The 26,076-nt window shown below is 37.5% G+C and overlaps 1 protein-coding gene across 5 annotated transcripts in view; it reads left to right on the top strand.

The window, feature by feature from the left end:
* The window catches only part of CEP290 (centrosomal protein 290), a 111,819-nt gene that overhangs the window by 61,255 nt on the left and 24,488 nt on the right, over positions 1 to 26,076 (top strand). For all 5 annotated transcript variants that reach the window (XM_005279116.4, XM_065560126.1, XM_065560112.1 and 2 more), the window contains 17 exons: positions 486 to 716; positions 1,837 to 2,010; positions 4,331 to 4,442; positions 6,754 to 6,959; positions 10,695 to 10,846; positions 12,274 to 12,385; positions 12,766 to 13,221; positions 14,295 to 14,459; positions 14,769 to 14,876; positions 14,968 to 15,102; positions 15,756 to 16,022; positions 18,180 to 18,287; positions 19,332 to 19,531; positions 21,794 to 22,007; positions 22,608 to 22,745; positions 23,660 to 23,881; positions 25,203 to 25,316. In XM_005279116.4, coding sequence (XP_005279173.2) covers positions 486 to 716; positions 1,837 to 2,010; positions 4,331 to 4,442; positions 6,754 to 6,959; positions 10,695 to 10,846; positions 12,274 to 12,385; positions 12,766 to 13,221; positions 14,295 to 14,459; positions 14,769 to 14,876; positions 14,968 to 15,102; positions 15,756 to 16,022; positions 18,180 to 18,287; positions 19,332 to 19,531; positions 21,794 to 22,007; positions 22,608 to 22,745; positions 23,660 to 23,881; positions 25,203 to 25,316 — 3,114 coding nt within the window. The remainder of the gene's footprint in view (positions 1 to 485; positions 717 to 1,836; positions 2,011 to 4,330; positions 4,443 to 6,753; positions 6,960 to 10,694; positions 10,847 to 12,273; positions 12,386 to 12,765; positions 13,222 to 14,294; positions 14,460 to 14,768; positions 14,877 to 14,967; positions 15,103 to 15,755; positions 16,023 to 18,179; positions 18,288 to 19,331; positions 19,532 to 21,793; positions 22,008 to 22,607; positions 22,746 to 23,659; positions 23,882 to 25,202; positions 25,317 to 26,076) is intronic.

The raw sequence follows: 26,076 nt of genomic DNA, 5'->3' as shown, positions 1-26,076 counted from the left end.
GGGAAATTCCAGTCCCCATGCAGCGCTAGTATTATTGACCTCTCAAACTGGAAAATTCCTTGTAAAAGAGTTTCTACAGAGGCAAGTGTCACTGGGAAATTTCTTTGATTTAGAAATCAATCAAACAGAGAAAAATGTTTTGATTCAGAAAGTAAAAGCCACATCATAGACCCTTTGACAGGTTTTGTAAATGAGGGGGTAGAGAAAAAATAATTCTCCTACCCAGCCTTTGATGACGAGACATGAGTTGAGAAATATCCATGTCCTTCTAACCTTAGAAAATGCCTGCCTTATACAAAATTCCTGTCAATTAATTATCCAAATGTAGAATGTTTTTTGCTAGTAGAATTAAGTAGCAAAAAATATTTCAACAACGAGAGTTTGAGCAGAACGGAGCTCTGATTAGTTTATTTTACTGGCATGTATTTCCAGAAGTTATAAAAGTTTTCAGCACAACAGTAATAATATTTTATTGATTTTTATAGAATTTACTGGATGCACTTCAGCTGGGTACGGATGAAACCAAAAAACTACTTGCAGAAAACAGTAGAAAAATGACCGTCTTGCGAGTGAACGAACGGTCACTGACAAGACAATATACAACTTTACTTGAAATGGAACGGCATCTTAGAAAAGAAAATGAGAAACAAAAGGCTGAACTAACATCAATGGAGACTGCAGTTGGAGAAAAGATTGGACACTTGCAGCGATTCAAGGTATGGCTTGTATGGTATACCTTTTGTCTTAAAACTTCATTCATTTTGCATTGTACGACATTCTGAAAGGTGAACACTGAATTGGAAACATTTGTGAATTCCATTTATTTATTTAAGTTAAAATTGGCATTTTGGAGTCTCCTACTGCTAGTTTGATTGGAAAAAAAGACACGATTGTGATTTTGGAAGAATAGAAACACAATATCAGAGATTATTAAACAGATTACACCTTGCCATAATACTGGTTGACCAGTCAGAAGAACTTTGCTATTTAGACGTTGAATATTTTAACATGTAAATAGCATGTTAATGTGTATACATGACAATATGTAATACAACTTTTCTCAGTATTCAAATTGGTATCAAAGAACAAAACAGGTTTACAATATCTGACACTGAATCTCCCGCTCTGTTTCAGCCTGTGTCACTGTTCAGGCTCAGAAGTGCTGATTTCAGCTAACTATTTTAATTTTAAGTACAATTTAAATTTCATAAACTGTAAGAAGTGAGTCTCAGCATTAAATCTTTAAATATATGTTTGTGAGTACCAAAAATGATAAACTGGAGGTGACAAATGCAACTGAACCAGCAATAAGCAATCATGTGGCTATGAGAAAAGTAAACACAGCACTGGGTATTGATATGTTACACCCACATCAGAAGTGCTGATTTCAGCTATAAAATTAAGAATCAAGGCTGGGATTCTAAAAAGGGCCAAATACAGCATAGCCCCTGTACTTTTTATGCATAGTGTTCAGCATCCTAGGCAAACTGCTAGATTTGCAATGGCATAACTGATATTGTTATAGTCCCATATTTAATTTATGTCTCAAAATGCTCTGTTCCCTGTGAGACAGATTTTCTGTTCTCTTTCATTACAATAAATTGTTACTGAACTATTTTGAAATTTATCTCTTAAATAGAAAAAAAGGGTGGGGGCAGACCAGGTTCTAAAAGTAATAGTGAAATAATTGTCCTTACAAAACTATATTAGTATTGGATGTATTTGGAAAAGAAGCAAGCATTGCTTTAGCTGTGTGTGTATATGTTTTAGGCTAATGGTAGCAATTTAAAAGCTTCGGGTATACAGTAAACCAATATAATATCATTATTTTCATAGGAAATGGCAAGCTTTAAGATTGCAGCTCTGCAAAAAGGTTTGGATGACAGTGTGCCTCTGTCTGAGCTAGAACTGGCTAATAAGCAGTATAATGAGTTAACTGCTAAATACAGGGATATGCTACAAAAAGATAACTTGCTTGTCCAGAGAACAACTAACTTGGAGCACATGGAGGTAATGTTATTTGATACTCTCTTGACCGTTATGGAAATAACCACATTTTGTTATGTTGAAGAAAGATATAAATATATAGGGCCAGATTGTCCCCCTTGGGTCCACTAAGAGTATGTCTGCAGCTGCACCTCTGTAGCGCTTCAGTGTAGACACTCACTACAGCAATGGGAGGGGTTTTCCTGTTGCTGTAGTAAATCCACTTCCCCAGAATTCTTCCTTCAATCTAACACAGTCTACACCGGGGCTTAGGTCAGCATAGCTATGTCACTCAGAGGTGTGGATTTTTCACACTCCTGAGAGATATAGCTATGCTTGTGTAAGTTGCCAGTGTAGACCAGCCCTAAGAAGAGGAGAGCACTGTAGCTGCTGTAACACCATACCCTCTTCCTTTACCTCACTCCTATGGAAGTCACATTGCTGGAGCTCCTCACAGTAAGAGATTCATATACATGGAAATATGTAATACAACTTTTCTCAGTATTCAAATTGGTATCAAAGAACAAAACACGTTTACAATATCTGACATTGAGGCTCCCGCTCTGTTTCAGCCTGTGTCACTGTTCAAGCTCAGAAGTGCTGATTTCAGCTAACAGTTTTAATTTTAAGTACAATTTAAACTTCATAAACTGTAAGAAGTGATTCTCAGCATTAAACCTTTAAAAATTAGAAGGAATTTAGTTATACATTTTTATATGATATGTTTGAGAGTATTAAAAATGATAAACTGTGGCTATGAGAAAAGTATATGAGCTGGAGGGAGTGAAGGAAAAGAGCTGTCATATTTCACTTAAGCACCAAAGTGATAAGCAATTTTAGAAAGACCTGACAGAGACAGTGAGTGAGTAAGTTAGTTCAGGGACTCAGGGCAAAGTCTAGGCAGGAAAGCACCAAATTGTAAAGCTTTCCTTTCCGTAATTGTTATTGAGCAATCAAAGGGAACCCAGCCACTATCAGTGTTGTTGGTAAAGAGTCCCAGTTTTTCATATGAAGCTCCTGGTGTCCCACAAACTTTTTTTGAAAAACACCTGAAATGTCAAGTATCAGAGGGGTAGTCGTGTTAGTCTGAATCTGTAAAAAGCAACAGAGGGTCCTGTGGCATCTTTAAGACTAAAGTTAGTCTTAAAGGTGCCACAGGACCCTCTGTTGGTTTTTACCTGAAATGTCCTGTTTTTTTCATTTTACCAGGCAACCAAAGCTATGCTTTTTTCCAAAGGAATGTTAATGACTTTTATCCAATGTTTCATGATAAATTCAAACACTGAGTTATTGGAAACCATCTCCTGCTCCATGAAACAAGAACAACACATGCCTGAGTCAGAAGCTGGCAGTAGTGATACCAGCATATGTATTTTTCAAATGTACTTTTGTGAAATAACTATTCAAAAAGATAACGCTGTAAAAATGTCAAAACAAAAATGACCTACGTTTTGATTTAGAAAATATGGTCACAGTGTGATATAGAGACCAATGAAACTGCAACTATTCCTGCAAACTTTTTTCTCCATACTGAAGTGGGGGCTCTCTTCAAAAATCCATGCCCTCTCCTTCCATTTAATCCAACCAGAGGGGCTAGTTCAAGGAGAACCTCATAAGGTAAAACTTTGTAACAACCCTGTCCAGAGATTTTTCTGAGGGTAATGACAATTTAGCTCACAGTAGCCAGTTACTCCAGACATTGTTTTCAGGCTGTTGGATGTATAATTGGTAACTGCAGAATGAGTGTTTCCCTAAGATGTGTGGGTTTTTTTTTTTTTTTACTGAGAGAAAAGTTTACTTCTTTTGCTTATCCCAGTAATCTGAAAGGTCCAAAACTAAGAAGCACTTCTCAGCATGAACAAATTGTATGAAATGTGTTTGCAAACTAAGCCAATTAAAATAAGAGTATTTTAAAACAAAACAGTTGGCAATCCTTTCCTCCTTTTTGTTTCTTTTGGAATTAATCATGAACATTTAAAGCAACATAAAGATCTTATTTGTTGTACTGGTTTAAAGTATTAGTTTCAGCCATCATTTGGTCTGGGGGAGAGGGAACATTTTGAAATACCAATAAAGGGTTTTGTTTTTTAAGTCTTGGGCATCGTGTACCTAGTCTTCTATAACAAAAAAACTCTTTGAGTTTAATATTTTGTTGATAAGAATGCATGGTAAATAGAAGCATACAACATACACAGGCCAAAGACAAACATTTTGATTATTGTATAAGAACTGGATACCATAGGCTGTTCTATTATGGGTTAATAAGTTATGCCAAGCCATAATATTTTTAACCATCCACCACATTACTGTTGTATTGCTCTATTACGTTGTCTCTGCCATACAGAGTGAGAATGCATCCTTGAAGGAACAGATAAATTCATTAAATAAAGAACTTGAGATCACAAAAGAAAAACTTCACACTGTAGAACAAGCTTGGGACCAAACAACTAAGTTGGGCAAGTAAAAAAGCTATTTCATATGAGTAAAGAACATACAGTATTTCCTTTGAAAAACTAATTTTTATATAAAAATTGAAAACAAAATATCTTTAGGAAACTTTAGATTAAATTATAATGTATTTCCCTCATTTCCTCTTCATTCAGAGGTTAAGAAAATTTTAGTGCATAAACCTTACTCAAGTTTAGGATTATTTTAGTCTTTTAGAGAACTTCTTGATTGGTATTTTCCAAATAGAATAGACTTTTATTATTTAGTAAGGTTAGCTATATTATTATTTTGTTAAAGCTTGAAATCCAGAAAAAAATTTTAACAATGCTTTTTCACTGCCTTGATGGCAGGTGGACTTGGTGAGGTGGCCAGTTCTGGCTCTTCTTCCTCTTTGACAGTACACTCGCAGGGCAGATACGTTCTGACCCAGCAGCTGCTGAACCACCTGGTTCTCTCACAGGGGAATTGCTAGCCCCCAGTGGTGCCAACAGCTTTCAGTCACCCTCCCTTCAAGTGGGCTAAAGGTTGGGATTAAAGAGTGGGACTTTTTAGGTGACCTCAGTTGAATCTGATTCAGAGGCCCTGGGTCCTGTTGGAACATCAGTCAAGTAAGTAGACAAGTGGTTTGCAGGACAGTGGTTTCCTCTGCCTGGATTTATAAACTTCAACATACTACTTTAATGTTCTCAATAACTGCAGCATTGTGTGGGTCTAACTTACTTCCCCGATTTCTCTCTTATGTAGTCATCTCTTCTACACTTGTTTGTTCACTTAGTGTTTTATTCATTTTCTGCCAGTTATTTGCTAGCTGAGTGTCTAAAAATGAGAGGTTACATTGAAAATGGTTATGCAGTCTTAATGATGATGGTTGCTGTTGTGCCTGTTATATTAATTACTAAATGAAATTCCATGCTGTCATATGGATGTAATTCTTAATGTATAAAAATGCTGAAAATGGCTGGGAACTTAAAAATTGGACAGTAACAGACAGCAAATCCCAGTGATGATTGAACCTGTGATACGCCTACACCTTGAATACTGCGTGCAGTTCTCGTCGCCCTATCTAAAAAAAGATATATTAGAATTGGAAAAGGTACAGAGAAGGGCAACAAAATGACTGAGGGTATGGAACAGGTTCCATATGAGGAGAGATTAAAAAGACTGGGACTGGTCATCTTGGAAAAGAGGTGACTAACAGGGGATATGATAGAGGTCTATAAAATCATGAATGGTGTGGAGAAAGTAAATAAGGAAGTGTCATTTACACCTTCACATAATACAAGAACCAGGGGTTACCCAACAAAATTAATAGACAGCAGCTTTAAAATAAACAAAAGGAAGTACTTCTTCACACAACACCCAGTCAACATATAGAACTCGTTGCCAGGGGATGTTGTGAAGGCCAAAAGTATAATTTGGGTACGTCAGATCGGCGGGTAGTGATCGATCTATCGGGGATCGATTTATTGTGTCTACACTAGACACGATAAATCGATCCCTGATCGCTCTGCCGTCAACTCCGGAACTCCACCATGGCGAGAGGCGGAAGCAGAGTTGATGGGGGAGCGGCGGCTGTCGATCCCGCGCCACGAGGACGCGAAGTAAGTGATTCTAAATTGATCTAAGATATGTCGACTTCAGCTACACTATTCTTGTAGCTGAAGTTGCATATCTTAGATCGATCCCCACCCCACCCCGCACCCCCTTGTAGACCAGGCCTTAGAAAAGTTCCTGAAGGATTGGTCCATCAATGACTATTAGCCAAGATGGTTAGGGATGTAATCCTGTGCTCTGGGTGTCCCTAGCCTCTGACTAACAGAAGTTGGGACTGGATGGATCTCTCAATAATTACCCTGTTCTATTAATTCCCTCTGAGGCACCTGGCATTGGCAACTGTTGGAAGACAGGATACTGGGCTAAATGGACCATTGGTCTGACCCAGTATGGCTATTTTTAGATTCTTACGTTCTAGTCTAAACACAAAAAGCTCTCAACCATGCTTGTAGCTCTTTCCATCATTTTACACTGACTCAACAAATATTATAGACTTCAGAGTGACACACAGACAGCATGATAATCCTGGGATCTTCTTACATAGCTAATGTTTTCTTAAAAATTGATAAGATTTTTTTAGATTTCTGATGTGTGATGAGGGAAGACTAGTTAAATGCCTAGCTCTTCCAATTCCAGAAACTGTTTAGGTGTTCTGGTTCCTTACAGAGGTAAATCAAAAGTACTTGTGCTATGTTAAGAAGTTGTATTTTTGTTTTTCTAATTTGAAAACCTTGTTAAGCCTAATTAAAATATTATTGAACGTAGGGGGTGACAATGCCATGGACAAGGCCACAAAAGCAATTACCAACAGTGAGATTGTTTCTATTTCTAAGAAAATCACTGTGCTGGAAATGAAGGAACTAAATGAAAGACAGAGAGCTGAACACTCGCATCGAATGTATGAACACTTAAGGAACACTTTAAAGCAAGTGGAAGAACGTAACTTTGAACTGGAAACTAAGTTTGCTGAGGTATAAAGAGATGTAATTAAATAATTTGTCAATTACATCCTAGAAATGCACTTAGAGCTTTTTGGTGTGTTGCTGTATTAGATACCTACCATTTGTGCTTTTTTTGATAGATAGGTTTACTTATCAAAATGTAACTGCTTGTAAATAGATTTTTGCTTGAAGAGATATATATTTAATATGTAATATATTAATTTGTCAGTAATTTATTTCGGAACTTAGTTATTCCCTATAAAATTAATGCTGATATAATATGACTCTCACACAGTGGGCATATTGCAAAACCTTGTTAGTTCCTTGGCAACCAGATTTTTGCAAGAATCACAGTTCTTGATCTTTCTGTTCCCAATGTCTAACTGATATAAACTGTTTTCTGCTATTTTTTCTATGATCATCAGTGACTATCATGGTCTTGCATATGTTTCAGACCTTGTTGGCTTTTGCGTCCTCCTCCACCCTTTCCTCTCCACAAAATAATGCTATCTTGACTTTCTAACAAACCTTCTATGTCCTTTTCTATGTTGGGTCTTATGCTTAGAATGTTATCTGCCGGGCTTTCTGCTATGCCACTTCAGGCCCTGCAGAAATCTGTCTTGGCCCAAAGCTATTTGATTTCCAAAAGTGACTAGTGACCTTGAGTGCTTCAATTTTTGGTGCCCAATTTGAGACTTCTTCAAGGGGCCTGATTTTCAGGAATTGTTGAGCACTAACTCTCCTAAATTCTGGCCTTTTTGAGAAGTGGAGTTCCAAAGAGGATGGAGCTAAGCTGTTCTCAGTGGTGGCAGATGACAGAACAAGGACCAATGGTCACAAGTTGCAGTGGGGGTGGTTTACATTGGATATTAGGAAAAACTTTTTCACTAGGAGGGTGGTGAAGCTCTGGAATTGGTTACCTAGGGAGGTGGTGGAATCTCCTTCTGTAGAGATGTTTAAGGCCCAGCTTGACAAAGCCTTGGCTGGGATGATTTAGTTGGGGCTGGTCCTGCTTTGAGCAGGTGGTTGGACTAGATGACCTCCTGAGGTCTCTTCCAATTCTAATCTTCTATGATTCTGTGTCTCGAATTGAGCAACAAAAATGACTAGTCACATTATTGTGAAAATGCTGGCTAGTAATGGTAATATAAATACACTATTCAGTGAGTCGTTTTATTATTATTTTATTATTAATAATAATAATTTGTAGTACCAGCACCTTAGTTCTAGGCATTGTGCAAACATATAACAAAGAAAATCCCTGTCTTGAAGAGTTTATAGTCCAAGTATTGTTCCCTTTTTCTACACCATTTTATAGTTAGTTTTTTTGCTTTCACTGTTTCAAGAAACTGAAAATATTGGTTTTCTTTTAGAATACTTTGTTGTATGGATGCCTACATAGCTACTCTGACATGCATGCAATGTTGTAAGCAAGAAGTTGGATGTTTCAGAGTAGAACAAAAGAAAACCAAAGGAAGAAACTGAGAGGAAACAGTTTCACTAAATACAACTTCACACCATAATAGAGGGCCAACTTCAATGTATACCCCAAATTAAGAAACATGGTAAAAGAACTAAAAAAGAGCCACTGTGGCTTAACAACCATGTAAAAGAAGCAGTGAGAGATAAAAAGACTTCCTTTAAAAAGTGAAAGTCAAAACATAAAGCATAAACACTGCCAAATTAAGTGCAAGAACATAATAAGAAAAGCCAAAGAGAAGTTTGAAGAACGGCTAGCCAAAACTCCAAAGGTAATAACAAAATGGTAAGTACATCAGAAGCAGGAAGCCTGCTAAACAACCAGTGGGGCCCCTTGATGATCGAGATACAAAAGGAGCGCTTAAAGACGATAAAGTCATTGCGGAGAAACTAAATGGATTCTTTGCTTCAGTTTTCACGGCTGAGGATGTTAGGGAGATTCCCAAACCTGAGCTGGCTTTTGTAGGTGACAAATCTGAGGAACTGTCACGGATTGAAGTGTCACGAGAGAAGGTTTTGGAATTAATTGATAAACTTAACATTAACAAGTCACTGGGACCAGATGGCATTCACTCAAGAGTTCTGAAAGAACTCAAATGTGAAGTTGCGGAACTGTTAACTAAGGTTTGTAACCTGTCCTTTAAATCAGATTCTGTACCCAATGACTGGAAGTTAGCTAATGTAACGCCAATATTCAAAAAGGGCTCTAGAGGTGATCCCGGCAATTACAGACCGGTAAGTCTAATGCCTGTACCAGGCAAATTAGTCGAAACAATAGTTAAGAATAAAATTGTCCGACACATAGAAAAACATAAACTGTTGAGCAATAGTCAACATGGTTTCTGTAAAGGGAAATCGTGTCTTATTAATCTATTAGAATTCTCTGAAGGGGTCAACAAACATGTGGACAAGGGGGATCCAGTGGACATAGTGTACTTAGATTTCCAGAAAGCCTTTGACAAGGTCCCTCACCAAAGGCTCTTATGTAAATTAAGCTGCCATGGGATAAAAGGGAAGGTCCTTTCATGTATTGAGAACTGGTTAAAAGACAGGGAACAAAGTGTAGGAATTAATGATAAATTCTCAGAATGGAGAGGGGTAACTAGTGGTGTTCCCCAAGGGTCAGTCCTCGGACCGATCCTATTCAACTTATTCATAAATGATCTGGAGAAAGGGGTAAACAGTGAGGTGGCAAAGTTTTCAGATGATACTAAACTGCTAAAGATAGTTAAGACCAAAGCAGACTGTGAAGAACTTCAAAAAGATCTCACAAAACTAAGTGATTGGGCAACAAAATGGCAAATTAAATTTAATGTGGATAATGTAAAGTAATGCACATTGGAAAAAATAACCCCAACTATACATACAATATGATGGGGGCTAATTTAGCTACAACAAGTCAGGAAAAAGATCTTGGAGTCATCGTGGATAGTTCTCTGAAAATGTCCACGCAGTGTGCAGAGGCGGTCAAAAAAGCAAACAGGATGTTAGGAATCATTAAAAAGGGGATAGAGAATAAGACTGAGAATATATTCTTGCCCTTATATAAATCGATGGTACGCCCTCATCTCGAATACTGCATACAGATGTGGTCTCCTCATCTCAAAAAAGATATACTGGCCCTAGAAAAGGTTCAGAAAAGGGCAACTAAAATGATTAGGGGTTTGGAACAGGTCCTATATGAGGAGAGATTAAAGAGGCTAGGACTCTTCAGCTTGGAAAAGAAGAGACTAAGGGGAGATATGAGAGAGATATATAAAATCATGAGTGATGTGGAGAAAGTGGATAAGGAAAAGTTATTTACTTATTCCCATAATACAAGAACTAGGGGTCATCAAATGAAATTAATAGGCAGCAGGTTTAAAACAAATAAAAGGAAGTTCTTCACGCAGCGCACAGTCAACTTGTGGAACTCCTTACCTGAGGAAGTTGTGAAGCCTAGGACTATAACAGAGTTTAAAAAAGAACTGGATAAATTCATGGTGGTTAAGTCCATTAATGGCTATTAGCTAGGATGGGTAAGGAATGGTGTCCCTAGCCTCTGTCTGTCAGAGGGTGGAGATGGATGGCAGGAGAGAGATCACTTGATCATTGCCTGTTAGGTTCACTCCCTCTGGGGCACCTGGCATTGGCCACTGTCGGTAGACAGGATGCTGGGCTAGATGGACCTTTGGTCTGACCTGGTACGGCCTTTCTTATGTTCTTATGTAACATTTTGTGCTGACTAAAAATATATTGTATGCCTATTCCAAATATGTTTAGCAAATACACTGGGTTTTTTTTTAGCTTACTAAAATCAACCTCGAGGCACAAAAGGTGGAACAGGCATTAAGAGATGAACTGACAAACAGTGTGAGTAAATCAATAAGTGATGCGGATAGACGAAAAATCATGGAGTTAGAGAAGAGTGAAATGGAACTGAAGATTGAGGTATCAAAGTAAGTGCAGAAGTACCAAATTTAGTATTACAGTATGTTTGGAAGTATTCCATAATTGAATTATACAGATATATGCTGCTTCTACATTAACAATAAAAGAATTTTCATCTATCTTTACATATTCTAAACCTGGAATTTTGGATGAAGCATTACATAAAGGATCAGATTTAGAAGAACACTGATTCTGATTGGACTTAAGCAAATGCTTATGTGCTGTCCTGAATAGGTATGAATGTAAGCAGGTGCTTAAATGCTTTCCTGCATAAGGGCCTTAATTAGATACAACAACTTTTTGGGGTTATGAAAATATTTCAGACAAATTAGCAAAACAATAATCTGTTCCTTTTGTTGCATCCTTATCAAGTATATAGAAAACTGGTGAAAATACTGCGGGGAAACAAAAATATTAATTTTTGGAAGATCCATTGATACTTCACTGAGTATTTTGAAAGAATCCTGCTTATACAAAGTATTTAAAATATCGTTACCTAAGTGTTGTCATATTTGCCCCAAAACAAGATCTTTGAATTATCTGCTGCCATTTATGCCCTTCTGAAAGTTGTCATCAGACATAAAAAATAGCTTTTTTTTTTCCATAAGAATGTCTTCAGTAGAAAATAGCAGAGGAAGTGACATGGAAACAAATATGATATACTCTGTAAAATGAATTGTTTCTAAATATGTTTTTCTTAAGTAATATTTGGCGCTTTTTTTTTTTTGCGGTAAAAGAAAAATACTGGTTTTGATGTGGAAGATACACTTAATCAAGACTTTTGTGTATTAAAATTTCCAAAAGTTAAAAGCAAATCTGCAATGCCATATAATTGCAGAGATTATAAAGATGCTACAAGATTATCTTTCTGACTTCCCAAGATTATGAATTGAAATACTAACATGTGTGGCCTAGAATTATAATTGTGACTGTGGATAGTGGTCTCTCTGTGTAAACAGTCTATACCCCTTCCAGGACTCTTCTCTACTGGTTTTTTTTTTTCCTGTTCCATATAGAGCAATTATAAACTTTTGTAAAGACAGTTTTAATAAGGTGCTTGTAACGCGTCTGCTCCTGTAATCTTGAAGTCAACTGGGATGTTTGCCATTGATGTAAGTAGTGAAACTGAAGAATCAGATCCATAAAGCTCAGTCTTATTTCCAAAATAGGCATGAGAAGAGATTAGCAGGAGCTTTAATAATGGGGACAGTATCCATACTTGTATATGGGAGGGAAAAAGATCTAGAAATGCTGAAAAGTATGTTAACTTTGAATCTCCTAATATGAGGGAGAGATGCCTTTAAGCACCTCTCTTCAGGACCTTTTGTGTAGTAGAGCTTAACATTATATTGGTAAAGGAACTTGGACACCATTTTATCTTGAATGATTATTTAATATTTTAAATTGAGATAGTATTCTTATTTCCCTCTACTAGGTTAAGGGAACTTTCTGATATTGCCAAAATGCAAGTTGCAGCTCTGGATGCACGGCAGCAATCCAGAGAGAAGGAAGTGGAATCCCTTCGAATGCAAGTTTTAGACTATCAGGTATGGTCAGTACTGCCCTGCTTTGTTAAGACTTTATAGTTAACTGATTTGTTTTGGGAGGGCGGGTTAGGGATAGAATATTTTTATATTAGGTTAAGAAAGTGCTTTCTTTGGAGAAATATTTTTAAAATCTGTATTTGAAAAGACAGATTTTATTATTATTATTTTGGCTATAGAAGTAATACTGAACAAAACATGAATTGATGTGAGGCCAGATGCTGCTTTCATTGATGCCCAAAGGAGTTTTGCCATTAACTTCATTGGGAGTATGATAGGCGTTGTAATCTGGTAATCACTTACACTTCATGTAAATATGTTTAATTTTCAACGAATGGTTTTATATTTTAAAAAATGTCTGTGTTATATATTTTGTTGCTTAGGCGCAGTCAGATGAAAAAGCTCTTATTGCAAAATTACACCAGCATATCGTAGCTCTTCAGATTAGTGAGACCACTGCTGTGGGCAAGCTAGAAGCACTTACAATGAAACTGCAAAAGATGGAGATTTATAATCTACGCTTAGAACAGAAGCTTGACGACAAAGAGCAGGGATTATACTATGCCCGACTAGAAGGGAGAAATAGAGCCAAACATCTACGCCAGACTGTGCAGTCTCTGCGGCGACAGTTTAGTGGTGCTCTGCCCTTGGCACAACAGGAGAAATTCTCTAAAACCATGATTCAGCTACAGAATGACAAATTAAAAATCATGGAAGAAGTCCAGCGTGCCCAGGAAGAGCGTCGAAACATAGAGAACAGAGCAATGGAGATGGAATTAAAAGTAAAAGGTTTAGAAGAGTTAATAGGCACATTGAAAGATACAAGAGGAGCCCAAAAGGTTTGACATCTTATAGCTTTTAGTAATCATTAATGTTATATATGTTTAATTAAAACTTTAATCTACTCTATACACTAAATTTTTGCTTTAATATGTGCCTTCATGATTTCAGAATATGCAGTATTGTAACATCTGTTTGTTTTGTTTTCTAAAGAAAGGATAATGGCCAGCTTTACTAGTTGGTATATCAGACTATGTCTACACTTACTGGTAGATCGGCATTGTTGCGATCGATGCAGTGGTGTCGATTTAGCGGGTCTCGGGAAGACCTGCTAAATCAATTGCAGAGCGCTCTCTGGTTGACTCCCGTGCTCCACCTCCCCAAAGAGAGTAAGGGAAGTCAGCGGCAGAGCGTCTCCTGTTGACCCAGCGTGGTGTAGACACCTCGGTAAATTGACCTAAGCTACGTCGACTTCAGTTACGTTATTCACGTAACTTAAGTAGCGTAACTTGAGTCTACGTGCCACAGTAGTGTAGACCAGCCCATAGTCTAAGTAGGGTCAGACTTGGTTTTTCTTTTGACTGAAGGCCTCTAAAGCAAATTTAAATGCTGTAGGAAGTGGTATTAGAGATTCAATACAGTATGAAATAGGAAGCACTGTGCTACCCACTTTTAGCACAAGTCCCAACTACTTTGTTATTTGGATAATTATATTTTGCCTTTTCTAGATAGTTACCTTTCAACTGGATAAGACAGTCTCATTGTCTGTCCCAACTATTGTATAGTATTGCATTCTCTATTTAAAGACATTTGTATTTCAATGGTGAGTAAAGTGGCCTTAGTATATTTAGTTTTCAATCAGTCTGTAAAGTTTTTTGAGCATTTTGGGATCTATGTAAGTGATAGATATTGCTACTATTTGTGTGTGTGTGTGTGTGTGTGTGTATATATATATATATATATATATATATATATATATATATATTTGAATGTTATAGTTAATTATATACAACTTTTCTGGGTTGTTTTGCAAACTTAGTTTCACTTTGGAAAAGACATCCGACATTTTGCTCTTTTCGTCTGATTAAGATGATATTGATAATGAACTGTACGAACTATTATTATTTATCAGGTAATTGAATGGCATATGAAAATGGAAGAACTTCGTCTCCAGGAACTTAAACTGAATCGAGAGTTAGTCAAACAAAAAGAAGAGATGAAATATTTGAATAATATCATTTCTGAATATGAGCGTACAATCAGCAATCTGGAAGAAGAAATTGTACAGCAGAGCAAGGTATAAACTTCTGCATAGTGTTAGAATAACAATATATTTTCTGTTTTATTTAATGATTTTTAAAATTCTTTTGTTACATTTAAAAAACTCATAACTTACAAGTACAAGATGTATGCTACTTAAATGTCTGTTATCCCATGCTGTTACAGTTAAAGATATATTGCCATCAATGGCACATTGGAATTGCTTTCAAATTCTCTAAAGTAGGGGTGAAATCCTTGCCCTGTTGAAGTGAATAGTAAAGTTCTCATTGACATCATTGGGTCAGGATTTCAATGTAGATCTCTTTAATCAAACTTTTTTTTATAGTTTTATGAAGAGCGGCAGATGGCTTGGGATCAGAGAGAAGTAGAGCTAGAACGTCAACTAGACGTATATGACCGTCAGCAAAATGAAATACTTAGTACTGCTCGAAAGGTACCTATACTGATTTATTTTAAATAAATTAATAAGTGTGCTGATTAGAGTTGTCAGAAAAGTAATGTTCATGTCTGTCTTTTCTGTGCAGTTTGAAGATGCTACAGGTTCGGTTCCAGATCCTAGTTTGCCCCTTCCACAGCAGCTTGAGCTAGCTTTGAGGAAAATTAGGGAGCACCTTCGAACAATCTTAGAAACGCGGGCAACCTGCAAATTATTAGAAGAGGTAATTAGATGAATATACACCTAAACTATTAAAAGCATATGCATAGAACAAGAATAAATATGTTCATCTGAGTTTATTTTCTAATGTGTAATATGAGGCATGCATTTATAAGAAAAGAGTACCACTGAATAGTTTGATATCTGAATATTGTGAAAAGCTAATTTCTGTTGCTCTTTAGATATGAAAAAACTCAAACAGGAAGAGAATTGGAAACAGTTTATATTCAAGGTGCTGAGATTGTATAAAATTAGGTTTCTTAGTACTAATTAGGTTTAATTAGCATTCTGTAGCATTAATTGATTTAATAAACAGTGTTAAATTTAACAAATGACACCACTAATTCCTTTAAGAAAGGTTACCAAAGTGAAAATCTGTTACATAGATTTCTTATCAAACACTAAATATAAAATTAATCCTCTAAAAATACTATATTAATAAATTTGGTATGTAAATACATTATGCTATGACAATTCCGCACAGTGAAATACAAGTTATAATTGTATTGGTGTGTAGTGCGTCTAATAATTCCAAGTAGGGAAAATTGAAAACAAAGCCATTTTTTTATTTGTAATTCGATTTAGACATATTCTGACACATTTCTTTTTTAAAACATAATATTTCTATAAGATTGGTAATAATTTCCTTTGTTGTAGAAACTGAAAGAGAAAGAAACTGCACTGTGGAAAGCAGAACAAAATGTTTTATCAAGAGACAGAGTTATAAATGAACTAAGGCTTCGATTACCTGCAACAGCAGAAAGAGAGAAGATAATAGCTGAGCTAGGTAGAAAAGAAGATGATCCAGAATACCATCATGCCCTGAAAGTTGCCCATCAAACCATTACAAATATGCAAGCAAGACTAAATCAAAAGGAGGAAGTGTTGAAGAAGTATCAGCATCTCCTTGCAAAAGCTAGAGAGGTACACACACTTTTTGTGTTATCTTGTATTATTATTTTTTTAAGAGTTTGAGTTAATTTTGTGCCCAGTCCTGCTTTCAATGGAGGGTGTCATAAATATAAAGGGAAGGGTAACCACCTTTCTGTATACAGTACTATAAAATCTCTTCTGGCCAGAGGCACAAACTCCTTTGACCTATAAAGGGTTAAGAAGCTCAGGTAACCTAGCTGGCAGCTGACCAAAAGGACCAATAAGGGGACAAGACACTTTCAAATCTGGGGAGGGGGAAAAGGCTTTGTTTTGTCTGTTCTTTGTCTGTCTTGTCTGTTCTGGGTGCTTGCCGGAGACAGATCAAGAAGGTAAGCAATCCAACTCAATTAGAATTAATAAGTAATAATAAGGAAATGCGTTAGCTTACTTTTATTTTGGCCTGTGATTTTCCTTGTCCAGAGGGAGGTTTTGTCTTTGGATTTGTAACTTTAAGGTTTTGCCTAGAGGGGAGATCCTCTACAGAATAACAAAAGACTCAAGAACATAAAGTACTTGCCATCCCAATTTTACAGAGGTAATTCTTTTACCTTTTCTTTAATTAAAATTCTTCTTTTAAGAACCTGATTGATTTTTCATTGTTTTAAGATCCGAGGGTATGGGTCTGTGTTCACCTGTACCAATTGGTGAGGATATATTCTCAAGCCTCCCCAGGAAAAGGGGTGTAGGAGTTTGGGGGATTATTCTCAAGCCTGCCCAGGAAAAGGGGTGTAGGGGCTTGGAGGGATATTTGGGGAAGGTAGGGCTCCAAGTGGCCCTCCCTAAATGTTTATTTAAATCACTTGGTGGTGGCAGCGTTACCTAATCCAAGGTACAAGGAAGTAGTTGTGCTTTGGGGAGTTTTTAACCTAAGCTGGTAGAAATAAGCTTAGGGGGTCTTTCATGCAGGTCCCCACATCTTTACCCTAAAGTTCAGAGTGGGGAAGGAACCCTAATAGAGGCATTGCAAAATTCCCGTTGACTTTAGTAGGAGCAGAACAGGGCCTTTATTATGAATTTCTCATTGCACAAAGTTCAGGTTTTCTTAACCTCTTGTATTTAAAAATTTATTTATGTAAAAATGTTCTGATTGTTCTCCTTTGGAATTGCTTTAATATGGCAGGATTAGGAAGCAAAGTCTGCAGTGATAGATGCATGAAATTAACAAATAGTATAATTCTGTATTTTGGTTGTTTTTCATGCACTTTCCTTGGGGGGAGAAAACCAGAATTCTGTGTGCTGTAGCGGTTCATTATGGCCCAGATCATGCAGCGAGCTTGGCATGGGCAGACTCTTGCACAGGTCTCATTACAGGATTGTGACCTGTGGTTGCAGTCATAAAAACATTTTATTCATTAGCTGTATAAGAACTTTAAAAAAATTCTTTAAGATGAATGTAAAGTTTGTTAAAGATGCCAATTTGATGAGGAAATGAGGTGCATAAATAAAGGATGGAAAAGACCAGAAACAGTGAAGAGAATGACCGTATTAAAGGAGATGGTAGAGAGAACAATCAGGGAAGGCAGGAATACTGATTCTTTGGGGAGTATGATAGCATTGAAAACCGTATAAAAGGAAGGCAGAGAGGCAAACATACTCAGCGCCTTTCTTGAGATTCCATGAGTCTTGTTCTTTAGTCAGACCCACAATCAGTGACTCCTGCATGACCAAATCAATATGTTAAATACTCCTTGGTCTGCCTGACTGAATAAGGAGTGTTCTATGATTGATGCTCTGCCTATATACACAAAACCAGTGAGAGTACAGAATGTTACAAACTCCAAGCTTTGTCTTGCACTTTGAGAATTAAAGAAGGGAAAATTGTCTCTTTCTGGGTATTTGCACACTTCCAGAAAAATGTAATACTATGACTTAAATCTGAACATATTGAGGGGCTTAATTTAACATTGCATTCATGTAGTTTTGGGCATTTACTTTTTTTCCCCCCTCTCCTAGAAAAAATTGCCAGGATAATAAAATTACTTTAACTCCTTAGTGCTTATATTTGCTTGCCAGTGATAGGATTTCCTCAGCTCGTATTCTATTTCAAAGTAAAAGTAATTAGCATGGAAAGTACACCAGTTCCATGGATTTCTGGAGTATCATGCATGTATACATGAAATTTAAAAAATGTTCATTTTGTGCTAATAGGAGCAAGAGGAAATCTCAAAGAAACATGAAGAAGACCTCCGGGTTCTACACCAAAAGCTAGATTTTCAAGCTGATAATTCACTTATTAAATTCAAACAAACTGCTTTGGTAGGTTTGTTGGTTTGTTTGGGATGGGGGATTGTTTTGTTCAGTGTTGTATATTTGTTTGTATGTTGGTTTGTTTTTTTGTAAATTTTGAAAATTATGTTAATTCTCCATACCAGAGGAGCAGTTTTTCAGTTCAAGATAGTATAAACAGGAAGATAAATAAGTAGGACTGTCATTACATTATTATTGTATGAAGATGAAATTGAAAGAATTTGAGAAAGACGAGTGAGGAAATAGGGGTCAATTAACACATTTGGTACTTCAGTGTATAAGTGCATAATTCAACATGTCCTATTTAATAGAGATCCCTTGGGGAGGTTGATGTCTTCCATTTTCTCTCTCCTTTTTTAATATTCTACAGCAGCATTTCTGAAACTGGGGTCCGTGGACCCCTGGGGGTCCTCAATGGTACTCCAGGGCGTCTGCGGGCCACACTGATCAACTCCTCCCCCACCCTCCCAGCGCCTCCTGCACGCCGGAGAACAGCTGTTCAGCAACGTGCAGGAGGCACTGGAAGGAGGGGGAGGAGCGGGGATGGAGCGCGCTTATGGGAGGGGAAAGAACGAGGTGGGGAAGAGGGGGGCAGGGATGGAGCAGGGCCGGGAAGAGGTGGGGTGGGGCCTTGGGAGAAGGGGTGGAGTGGGGGTGGGGTCTGGGGCTGAGTGGGGAGCTTTGGGGTCTGAAAAATTTTAAATCAAAATGGGGGCTCTTGGGTTGCTAAAGTTTGAGAACCGCTGTCCTACAGAAAATAAAATAAGCTCCATCCTAATTAAAGATTCGCTTTTGACACTGTTTCTCAAAGACTGACCATCTATATTTAACCAGTTACAAAACTACTCTTCAGATACAGAGACCATTTACCAACGTTCAGTGTGGCTAACATTTGAGTATAGTGCTATGAGTCACATCACTGGTTATAAAATATAGTGTAAATGTTGCTGCTTTGTTATGTTTGGGATCAAATTTAACATAATGAAATAATTGCAGCACTTTGCTGTATAAGATGTAGAATATTTAATACGAATGATTTTTCTGTTTTTATAGGAGTTAATGAAAAAACCTTCTTTATCAGTTCCCACCAACAAACATTTCATTCGTCTGGCTGAGATGGAGCAAACAGTAGCAGAACAGGACAACTCTCTTGCTTTACTTCTAGGCAGATTAAAGAAAACATCATATGATTTGGAGAAACAAAAACAACTTACTTTATTAAAAATCAGAGAGTTTGAAAACGTCAAGGCTCAGTAAGTATTTAGATATACAATTATTACAATTCAAGTAATAATTTGATTAGACCAATCAGCTATAAGTCTGAAACAGGGATCGGCAATCTTTGGCACGCGGTCCACCAGGGTAAGCCCCCTGGCTGGCCAGGCCGGTTTGTTTACCTGCCGTGTCCGCAGGTTCAGCCAATCGCGGCTCCCACTGGCCACAGTTCGCCGTTCCAGGCCAATGGGGACTGCGGGAAGCAGCATCCAGCACATCCTTCAGTCCGCGCCACTTCCTCCAGCCCCCATTGGCCTGGAGCGGCGGCCAGTGGGAGCCGCGATCGCCTGAACCTGCAGATGCGGCAGGTAAACAAACTGGCCCGGCCCATGCCAAAGTTGGCCGATCCCTGGTCTAAAACGTATACTGTGTCATTAAGACCATTTATTGAATTAGAATCACAGAAGATTAGAGTTGTAAGAGACCTCAGGAGGTCATCTAATCCAGTGCTTCTCAATCGGGGGTCCGTGAGCCCTTTCAGGGGTCTGCGGAGTCCCGGGGCTGAAACCTGCAGCCCCCCGACCCCAGCTGGGAGCGACGCGGGGCTGAAGCCGGCAAACCTCTCCCCTCCCTCCCCTTCCAAGCCAGGAGCAGTGGGGGCTGAAGCCGGGAGCCCCATCACCCCCCACCCCCACCTGAAGCTGGGAGCCGCACTGGGAGCCCCCCCCGCCCATAAACAATCACTAGCTACCCCCTGCCTGCACACAGCCCCTAGCTATCCCCTGCCTTCACCCTGAACTATTTCCCTCACTTCACACAGCCCCTACCTACCCTCTCCCAGCACCCTGAGCGGTTTTCAAACTTTTTGAACTGAGTCCCCCGCTTTGAGTTATATTTTTTGGTTGCATCCCCCCACAGCCCAGACAGGCTAGGTGGCCTCCTGAATGAGTCTGGAGGTGGTGCTCCCTTGCTGGACCCTGCTCTGTGGAACTGGCTCGAGCCCCACCAGCCCTTGCCCCCCCGAAAATAGAAGTAAAACTATGTCTATGCCTAAGGATCACCCCACCCCGGCCCGGAGCTCCGCGCTCTCTCCCCGCCAGGCCCTGGTGTTTTTGTAGCCTGTTGGGGTGGACCTCAGAAAGAAAAAGGTTGAGAACCCCTGATCTAGTCCAACCCCCTGCTCAAAGCAAGACCAACCCCAACTAAGTCATCCCAGCCAGGGCTTTGCCAAGCTGGGCCTTAAAAACCTCTAAAGATGGAGATTCCACCACCTCCCTAGGTAGCCCATTCCAGTGCTTCACCACCCTCCTAGTGAAAAAGTTTTTCCTAATATCCAACCTAGATCTCCCCCACTGCAACTTGAGACCATTGCTCCTTGTTCTGCCATCTGCCACCACTTTGAACAGCCAAGCTCCATCTTCTTTGGAACCCCCCTTCAGGTAGTTGAAGGCTGCTATCAAATCCCCCCTCACTCTTCTTTTCTACAGTCTAAATAAGCGCAGTTCCCTCAGCATCTCCTCATAAATCATGTGTCCTCATCTCCTAATAATTTTTGTTGCCCTCCGCTGGACTCTCTCCAATTTGTCCACATCCTTTCTGTAGTAGGAGGCCCCAAACTGGACGCAATACTCCAGATGCGGCCTCACCAGTGCCGAATAGAGGGAAATAGTCACTTACCTTGATCTGGCTGGCAATGCTCCTACTAATGCAGCCCAATATGCCGTTAGCCTTCTTGTTCATGCTTTAGCAACAATTTGTTAATATGACTGCTGAATGTAAGGTTTGATTGAAGAAACTAACCTAACAATTTATAAATCCACAAGTGTAACTTTAAAATATTTGTTTTGTGGGTCGTCATCAAGGCTATCATTTGAAAATTGTTGTTTAAAATATGTAATGGTCAATTATAAATGTTGCATTATTGAACACTTCCTTTTTAATTGAAATTTTGGTGCTCTGAACATCGTTTTTTGAACTGTCAAAAATATTTTCTTCTATATTTTAAACAACATATTGGGCTTGCTATGCAACAGAGATGAACGTTATGAAAATTTAGCCCATATGATATGTTTAAGAAAAGGAAATTGTTATCTAGTCTTGCTTGCTTTACTCATGTGAGTAGTCCCACTGGTGCTGTGCATTTGATCACTGTTTGGTATTAATTCTAGAAGTGGGACCACAATTATTCTCTAATCTGAAATTATCAAAAACGTGTAATATTTTCAGCCTTTTCTAATCCACCTGGAGCTTACTAAATTAAGTACTTCGTGACACTGCTATTTATTACTTTGTTGTACTAGGCTTGAAGAAAAGCATGTAGCTGAAGTGAAAAAACTGAAAGATGAAGCAAATGAATTGAGAAACCTGTTGTCGCAGATAGAGAAGGAATTGCTGCAAGTAAAAACTGAATTAGAGGCCCAAAAAGAAGCAAATAATAGAGCGCCAACAACTACAATGAAAAACCTAGTGGAAAGGTTGAAGAACCAGTTAGCCTTAAAAGAGAAACAACAGAAAGTAAGTAATTTAATTTTTTTTTTTATTATTATTTAGCATCTATCTTGGAGACAAGAAGTTGATGTAAAACCAAATAACTATGAAAATTATTTATAGCAAACATTTCCACAACTTGTTTTCAGAAGTGCCACTAGTGGGTTTAAGAGATGGACAAAGAATACTTGAAAGATGCCGTTTTATGGAGATTCATTAGGACTGTATAGCCTGCTGTAGAAAAAGGACCAGAAAATTAATGACATTTGATGTAGAATTTAACTTCTCTGTCATTTGTGGAGCCAGATTCACCGATATATTTCAGCTGCTTTATGCTACTCCGGTGATGCAAAACAGCCTTAAACTTAGATTACCTGGCCAACTAAGCTGCATTTATTGTGATTTTGTGTTGCCAGAGTAGGCAGTCAGAGCATACTAGTGAATCTGGCTCGTCATTGTAAATTATATGGAAACAGGCCAAAAGATTATATGAATTGTGCTGTTAGTATGGAATACATATGGGTAATTTAACATAAAAGGTAGTAAAATGTAATTCCCTTTAGCAATTTTTTAACATTCATTTTCAGCAATTTGCTTACTTACAAACAAATTTGTTGATATTTTCAGGCTTTGAGTAAAGCACTTCTGGAGCTCCGAGCAGAAATGACTGCTAATGCTGAACAGCAGATTATTTCTGTAGCATCACAAAAAGAGGCATACATGAATGTTCAGCAGATTGTTGACAAACAAACAAAGGAGCTCACGGTAAGCACTAATTAACCTCTTTACACTGTGTTCTACATTGTATTCTTATTTGAAAAGAGAACACAATGTTCATAATTTCTTTTTGAGTATTATAATAATGAATGTTGTACTGTCATAAGGTTTGATACAACTCCCAGTGAAGTCAGTGACAGTCTTTCTATTGACTTTATTGGAAGTTGGGTCGGGACCATTGTGTACATTTGTTTTTAAATATTAAAACAAATAATCAAACAAAATGTATAAGTACTTGCAGTATTACTAATTAGCCTACATTTTTTCTTCAGAATTTTAGAACTTACACATAGAACACTTACACCAGGCTTAAACTTGGTACACCTCTACCTCAATATAACGCTGTCCTCGAGAGCCAAAAAATCTTACCGCGTTATAGGTGAAACCGCGTTATATCAAACTTGCTTTGATCCACCGGAGTGCGCAGCCCCGCCCCCTTCCCCCCCCCCCCCGAGCACTGCTTTACCGCGTTATATCCGAATTCGTGTTATATTGGGTCATGTTATATCGGGGTAGAGGTGTATATAAAGGTTCAACCTTTTTCTTTAACACAGAAAATAAATTTGGTTTTGCCATTTAAAAAAAAAAAACCACCCCAAAAGTTGATTATTTTGGTTGTTTATTTTACTTATTTAAATTTAAACTTAAAAATGTTTTTCAAACTGACTTTTTGCTACTTAAACATATCAACAGATTTACAGGAATTTACAAATTATCGTCTAAGTGATTATTTAAAAATATTTTACTTTACTTTGCAGATTACTTAAATATAGTTGACAATATATGAAATAACTGATTTGAGAAATGTCTGTGGAATCCAGGAAATATACCTCCTTAACCTCAATATGTTTTAGTTAGTTGGCAACTTTGACTAACACTTTTTTAAAATTTATTTTTTATAGACTCATATAGAGGAATTAAATGAGCAACTTACAAAATTCAAAGATGCCCTTAAAGTAAGTAAAACTAGAGAGCGCTCTTTGTTAGATGAGATGGATGATTTAAACCAAGAACTTCAAAAAAAGCAAAAAGCCATTACTAAAGGGCTAAGAGAAAAAGAAGAAACGGAAAATGAAAATGAAGAACTGAAAAAGCGAATAAAAAGACTAACAAACAGCATTCAGGTGAGCTTCGTTTTTATTAGTGTAAAAATCTAGGGATTCAGTCAAATATTCTCTAATGGATGTACTGTTTTTGGACCACTGAGTATGTTTATCAAGCAGAGGGATCAATACATGGTGAGGAGAATTTAGAGATTGGAGGCAGCAGATACCAGACAGTGTGGTGGGGGTGCCACCAAGCTATCGGCTGGCATCCTTTGTTGCAGATGTCAAATGTGGGTAAGAGGCTGAAAGAGACCAGCTTCTTGAGGTAAAGGTGAATGAAAGACCCACGAGATGGCTTGTAGAACTCACAGCTTGTAAGAAGAAGGGGAGACTTAAATTATTGCAAACTGAGGGGACTCTCCTTTCTTCTCGCAGTAGGAGGTCAAGAAGATTCAAAGGTGAGTTGAAACCTAGGTGTATAGGCTGAAAAGGTCCAATCCTAGCTATTGGTTATATGGCAATGAGATTATTTAATACCATACTAGACCCAAGTAAATGCTTTGTGGTTTTCTGAGAGGGTTTAGCTTCAACCTCCAGTTATAGTTAATTAAAAATTAATAAAGTTGCAGTCCGCTTTAAATACGTCCCTTTGTCTTTGTTTCATTTTTGTATGTGGCCTGGTCAATCCACCACTTCAATTATGTATTCCCTCCATGAACATACTGTTTTTCTAGTAGCTGCCATTTTATTTACTCTCCTCTATCCTCCTCTTCTCAATACAAGCTATGCGTAGTAGATCATTTTATGCTACTGGTAATGCACTTCCCAGCAGTCTCCAGTTGGATTCCTCTCAGAAATTTAAGCACGAAGTACGGTACTAGTTTATTTTTGTCAAATGAACATGGTCTTAAAATGTTTAAAAACTCTTTGTATAGTTTCTGTGCTCTGTAGATATTTCTAAGTAACAGTGTTTTTTCTGTCTACGTATCCATTCTTTTTTCATTTCTAAATCTGCAAATAGAGATTTCACATACTATTAAATTCTCAGGTATGTGTCCTTTAAACCAAGTTATGTGAACTTATCTGTTTCGAAAGAGTCATAGTAATTTACAGCAATTTAATACCTAACCCTTACTAAGTTTAAAACAGCAATAGTGTAAACATTCTTTTTGAGTCAGTTACTCATGACAGAATATAAAGTAACCATCTAACACTTAAATAGTAGTTGTAATCTTTAAAAAGACTTTATAACCTAAATTGTAATATCTGTTCAAAGCACTTCTGTTGAAATGAATAAATCAGTCAATATTTAGTTTCTGTATTTATCCCAGTGGGGGAAAAAGTAGGAAAGTATCTAAATGGTGATCATTAAGGTGTAAAGATAATCATAATTTTTCAGAGCAAAGCTGATGAACAAAAATTCATCGATGAACTTCAGAAAAAAATTAAAAAGCTTGAAAGTGAAGTTGAAAAGAGTGAGGAGGTAGAAAAGAAAAGTGTAAAAGAAGACAAGGTATGTGACAAGGCATCATTTAATTTATGGTATTGAAAGGGACACCATCAACTTGAAATCTACCCAGTTTAAGAAAAACAACAAATCAGAAGTGGCTTCAGAAATTTCACCTGCTCCTGATTCCCCTTATAATTTTTTCTGATGTCACATATTCCTATATTTTATTAATATTTTCCCTTCCCTTCTTGCTGAATACAAAACCTGTACAAGAAATTTAGGAAACTGACTCGACTGTACAAGATAACAGTGATTGACTACATAAAAGTATTGTCAAATTCATAAAGTAAAGAAACTGAAAAATATAATTTCTTTCAGTGGTAGCAACCTATGGTGTTTCTTGTAATTATAGCAGTTTAAAAACATTTTGAGACAAAAATGTGTTTTTTTGTTTGTTTGTTTTTGTTTTTGTTTTTGTTTTTTTAATGGATGGTGTCCCTTCAAAAAGATATATTTCCTACTGGATATCGATTCTGACTGGCGAAGGATGTATTTGTTCAGTCTCTTGTTTGGTTCTGCTGCTATGGTAACAGATTAGCGTCTTGTCTTGGTACCTAGTAAAGCAGACTGGAGCAAAATACATGTTTTGTTCTCAAACTGCATTCAGTGGCATTTTATACATTCAAGATGATTTTAAGCAAGAGCTTACGATTCCCATTAGATAAGTTTGAAGCACTGTACATAAATTGCTAGTGTTTGAGATGTATTTTTGTCTTGTACTATGGGTGTGTATGTTTGTATGTATGTATATAAAAATGTGTTT

This window comes from Chrysemys picta, chromosome 1 (assembly GCF_011386835.1).
Source record: "Chrysemys picta bellii isolate R12L10 chromosome 1, ASM1138683v2, whole genome shotgun sequence".
NCBI classification, from domain to species: domain Eukaryota; kingdom Metazoa; phylum Chordata; order Testudines; family Emydidae; genus Chrysemys; species Chrysemys picta.
This window is presented reverse-complemented; position numbering and strand designations above follow the sequence as displayed.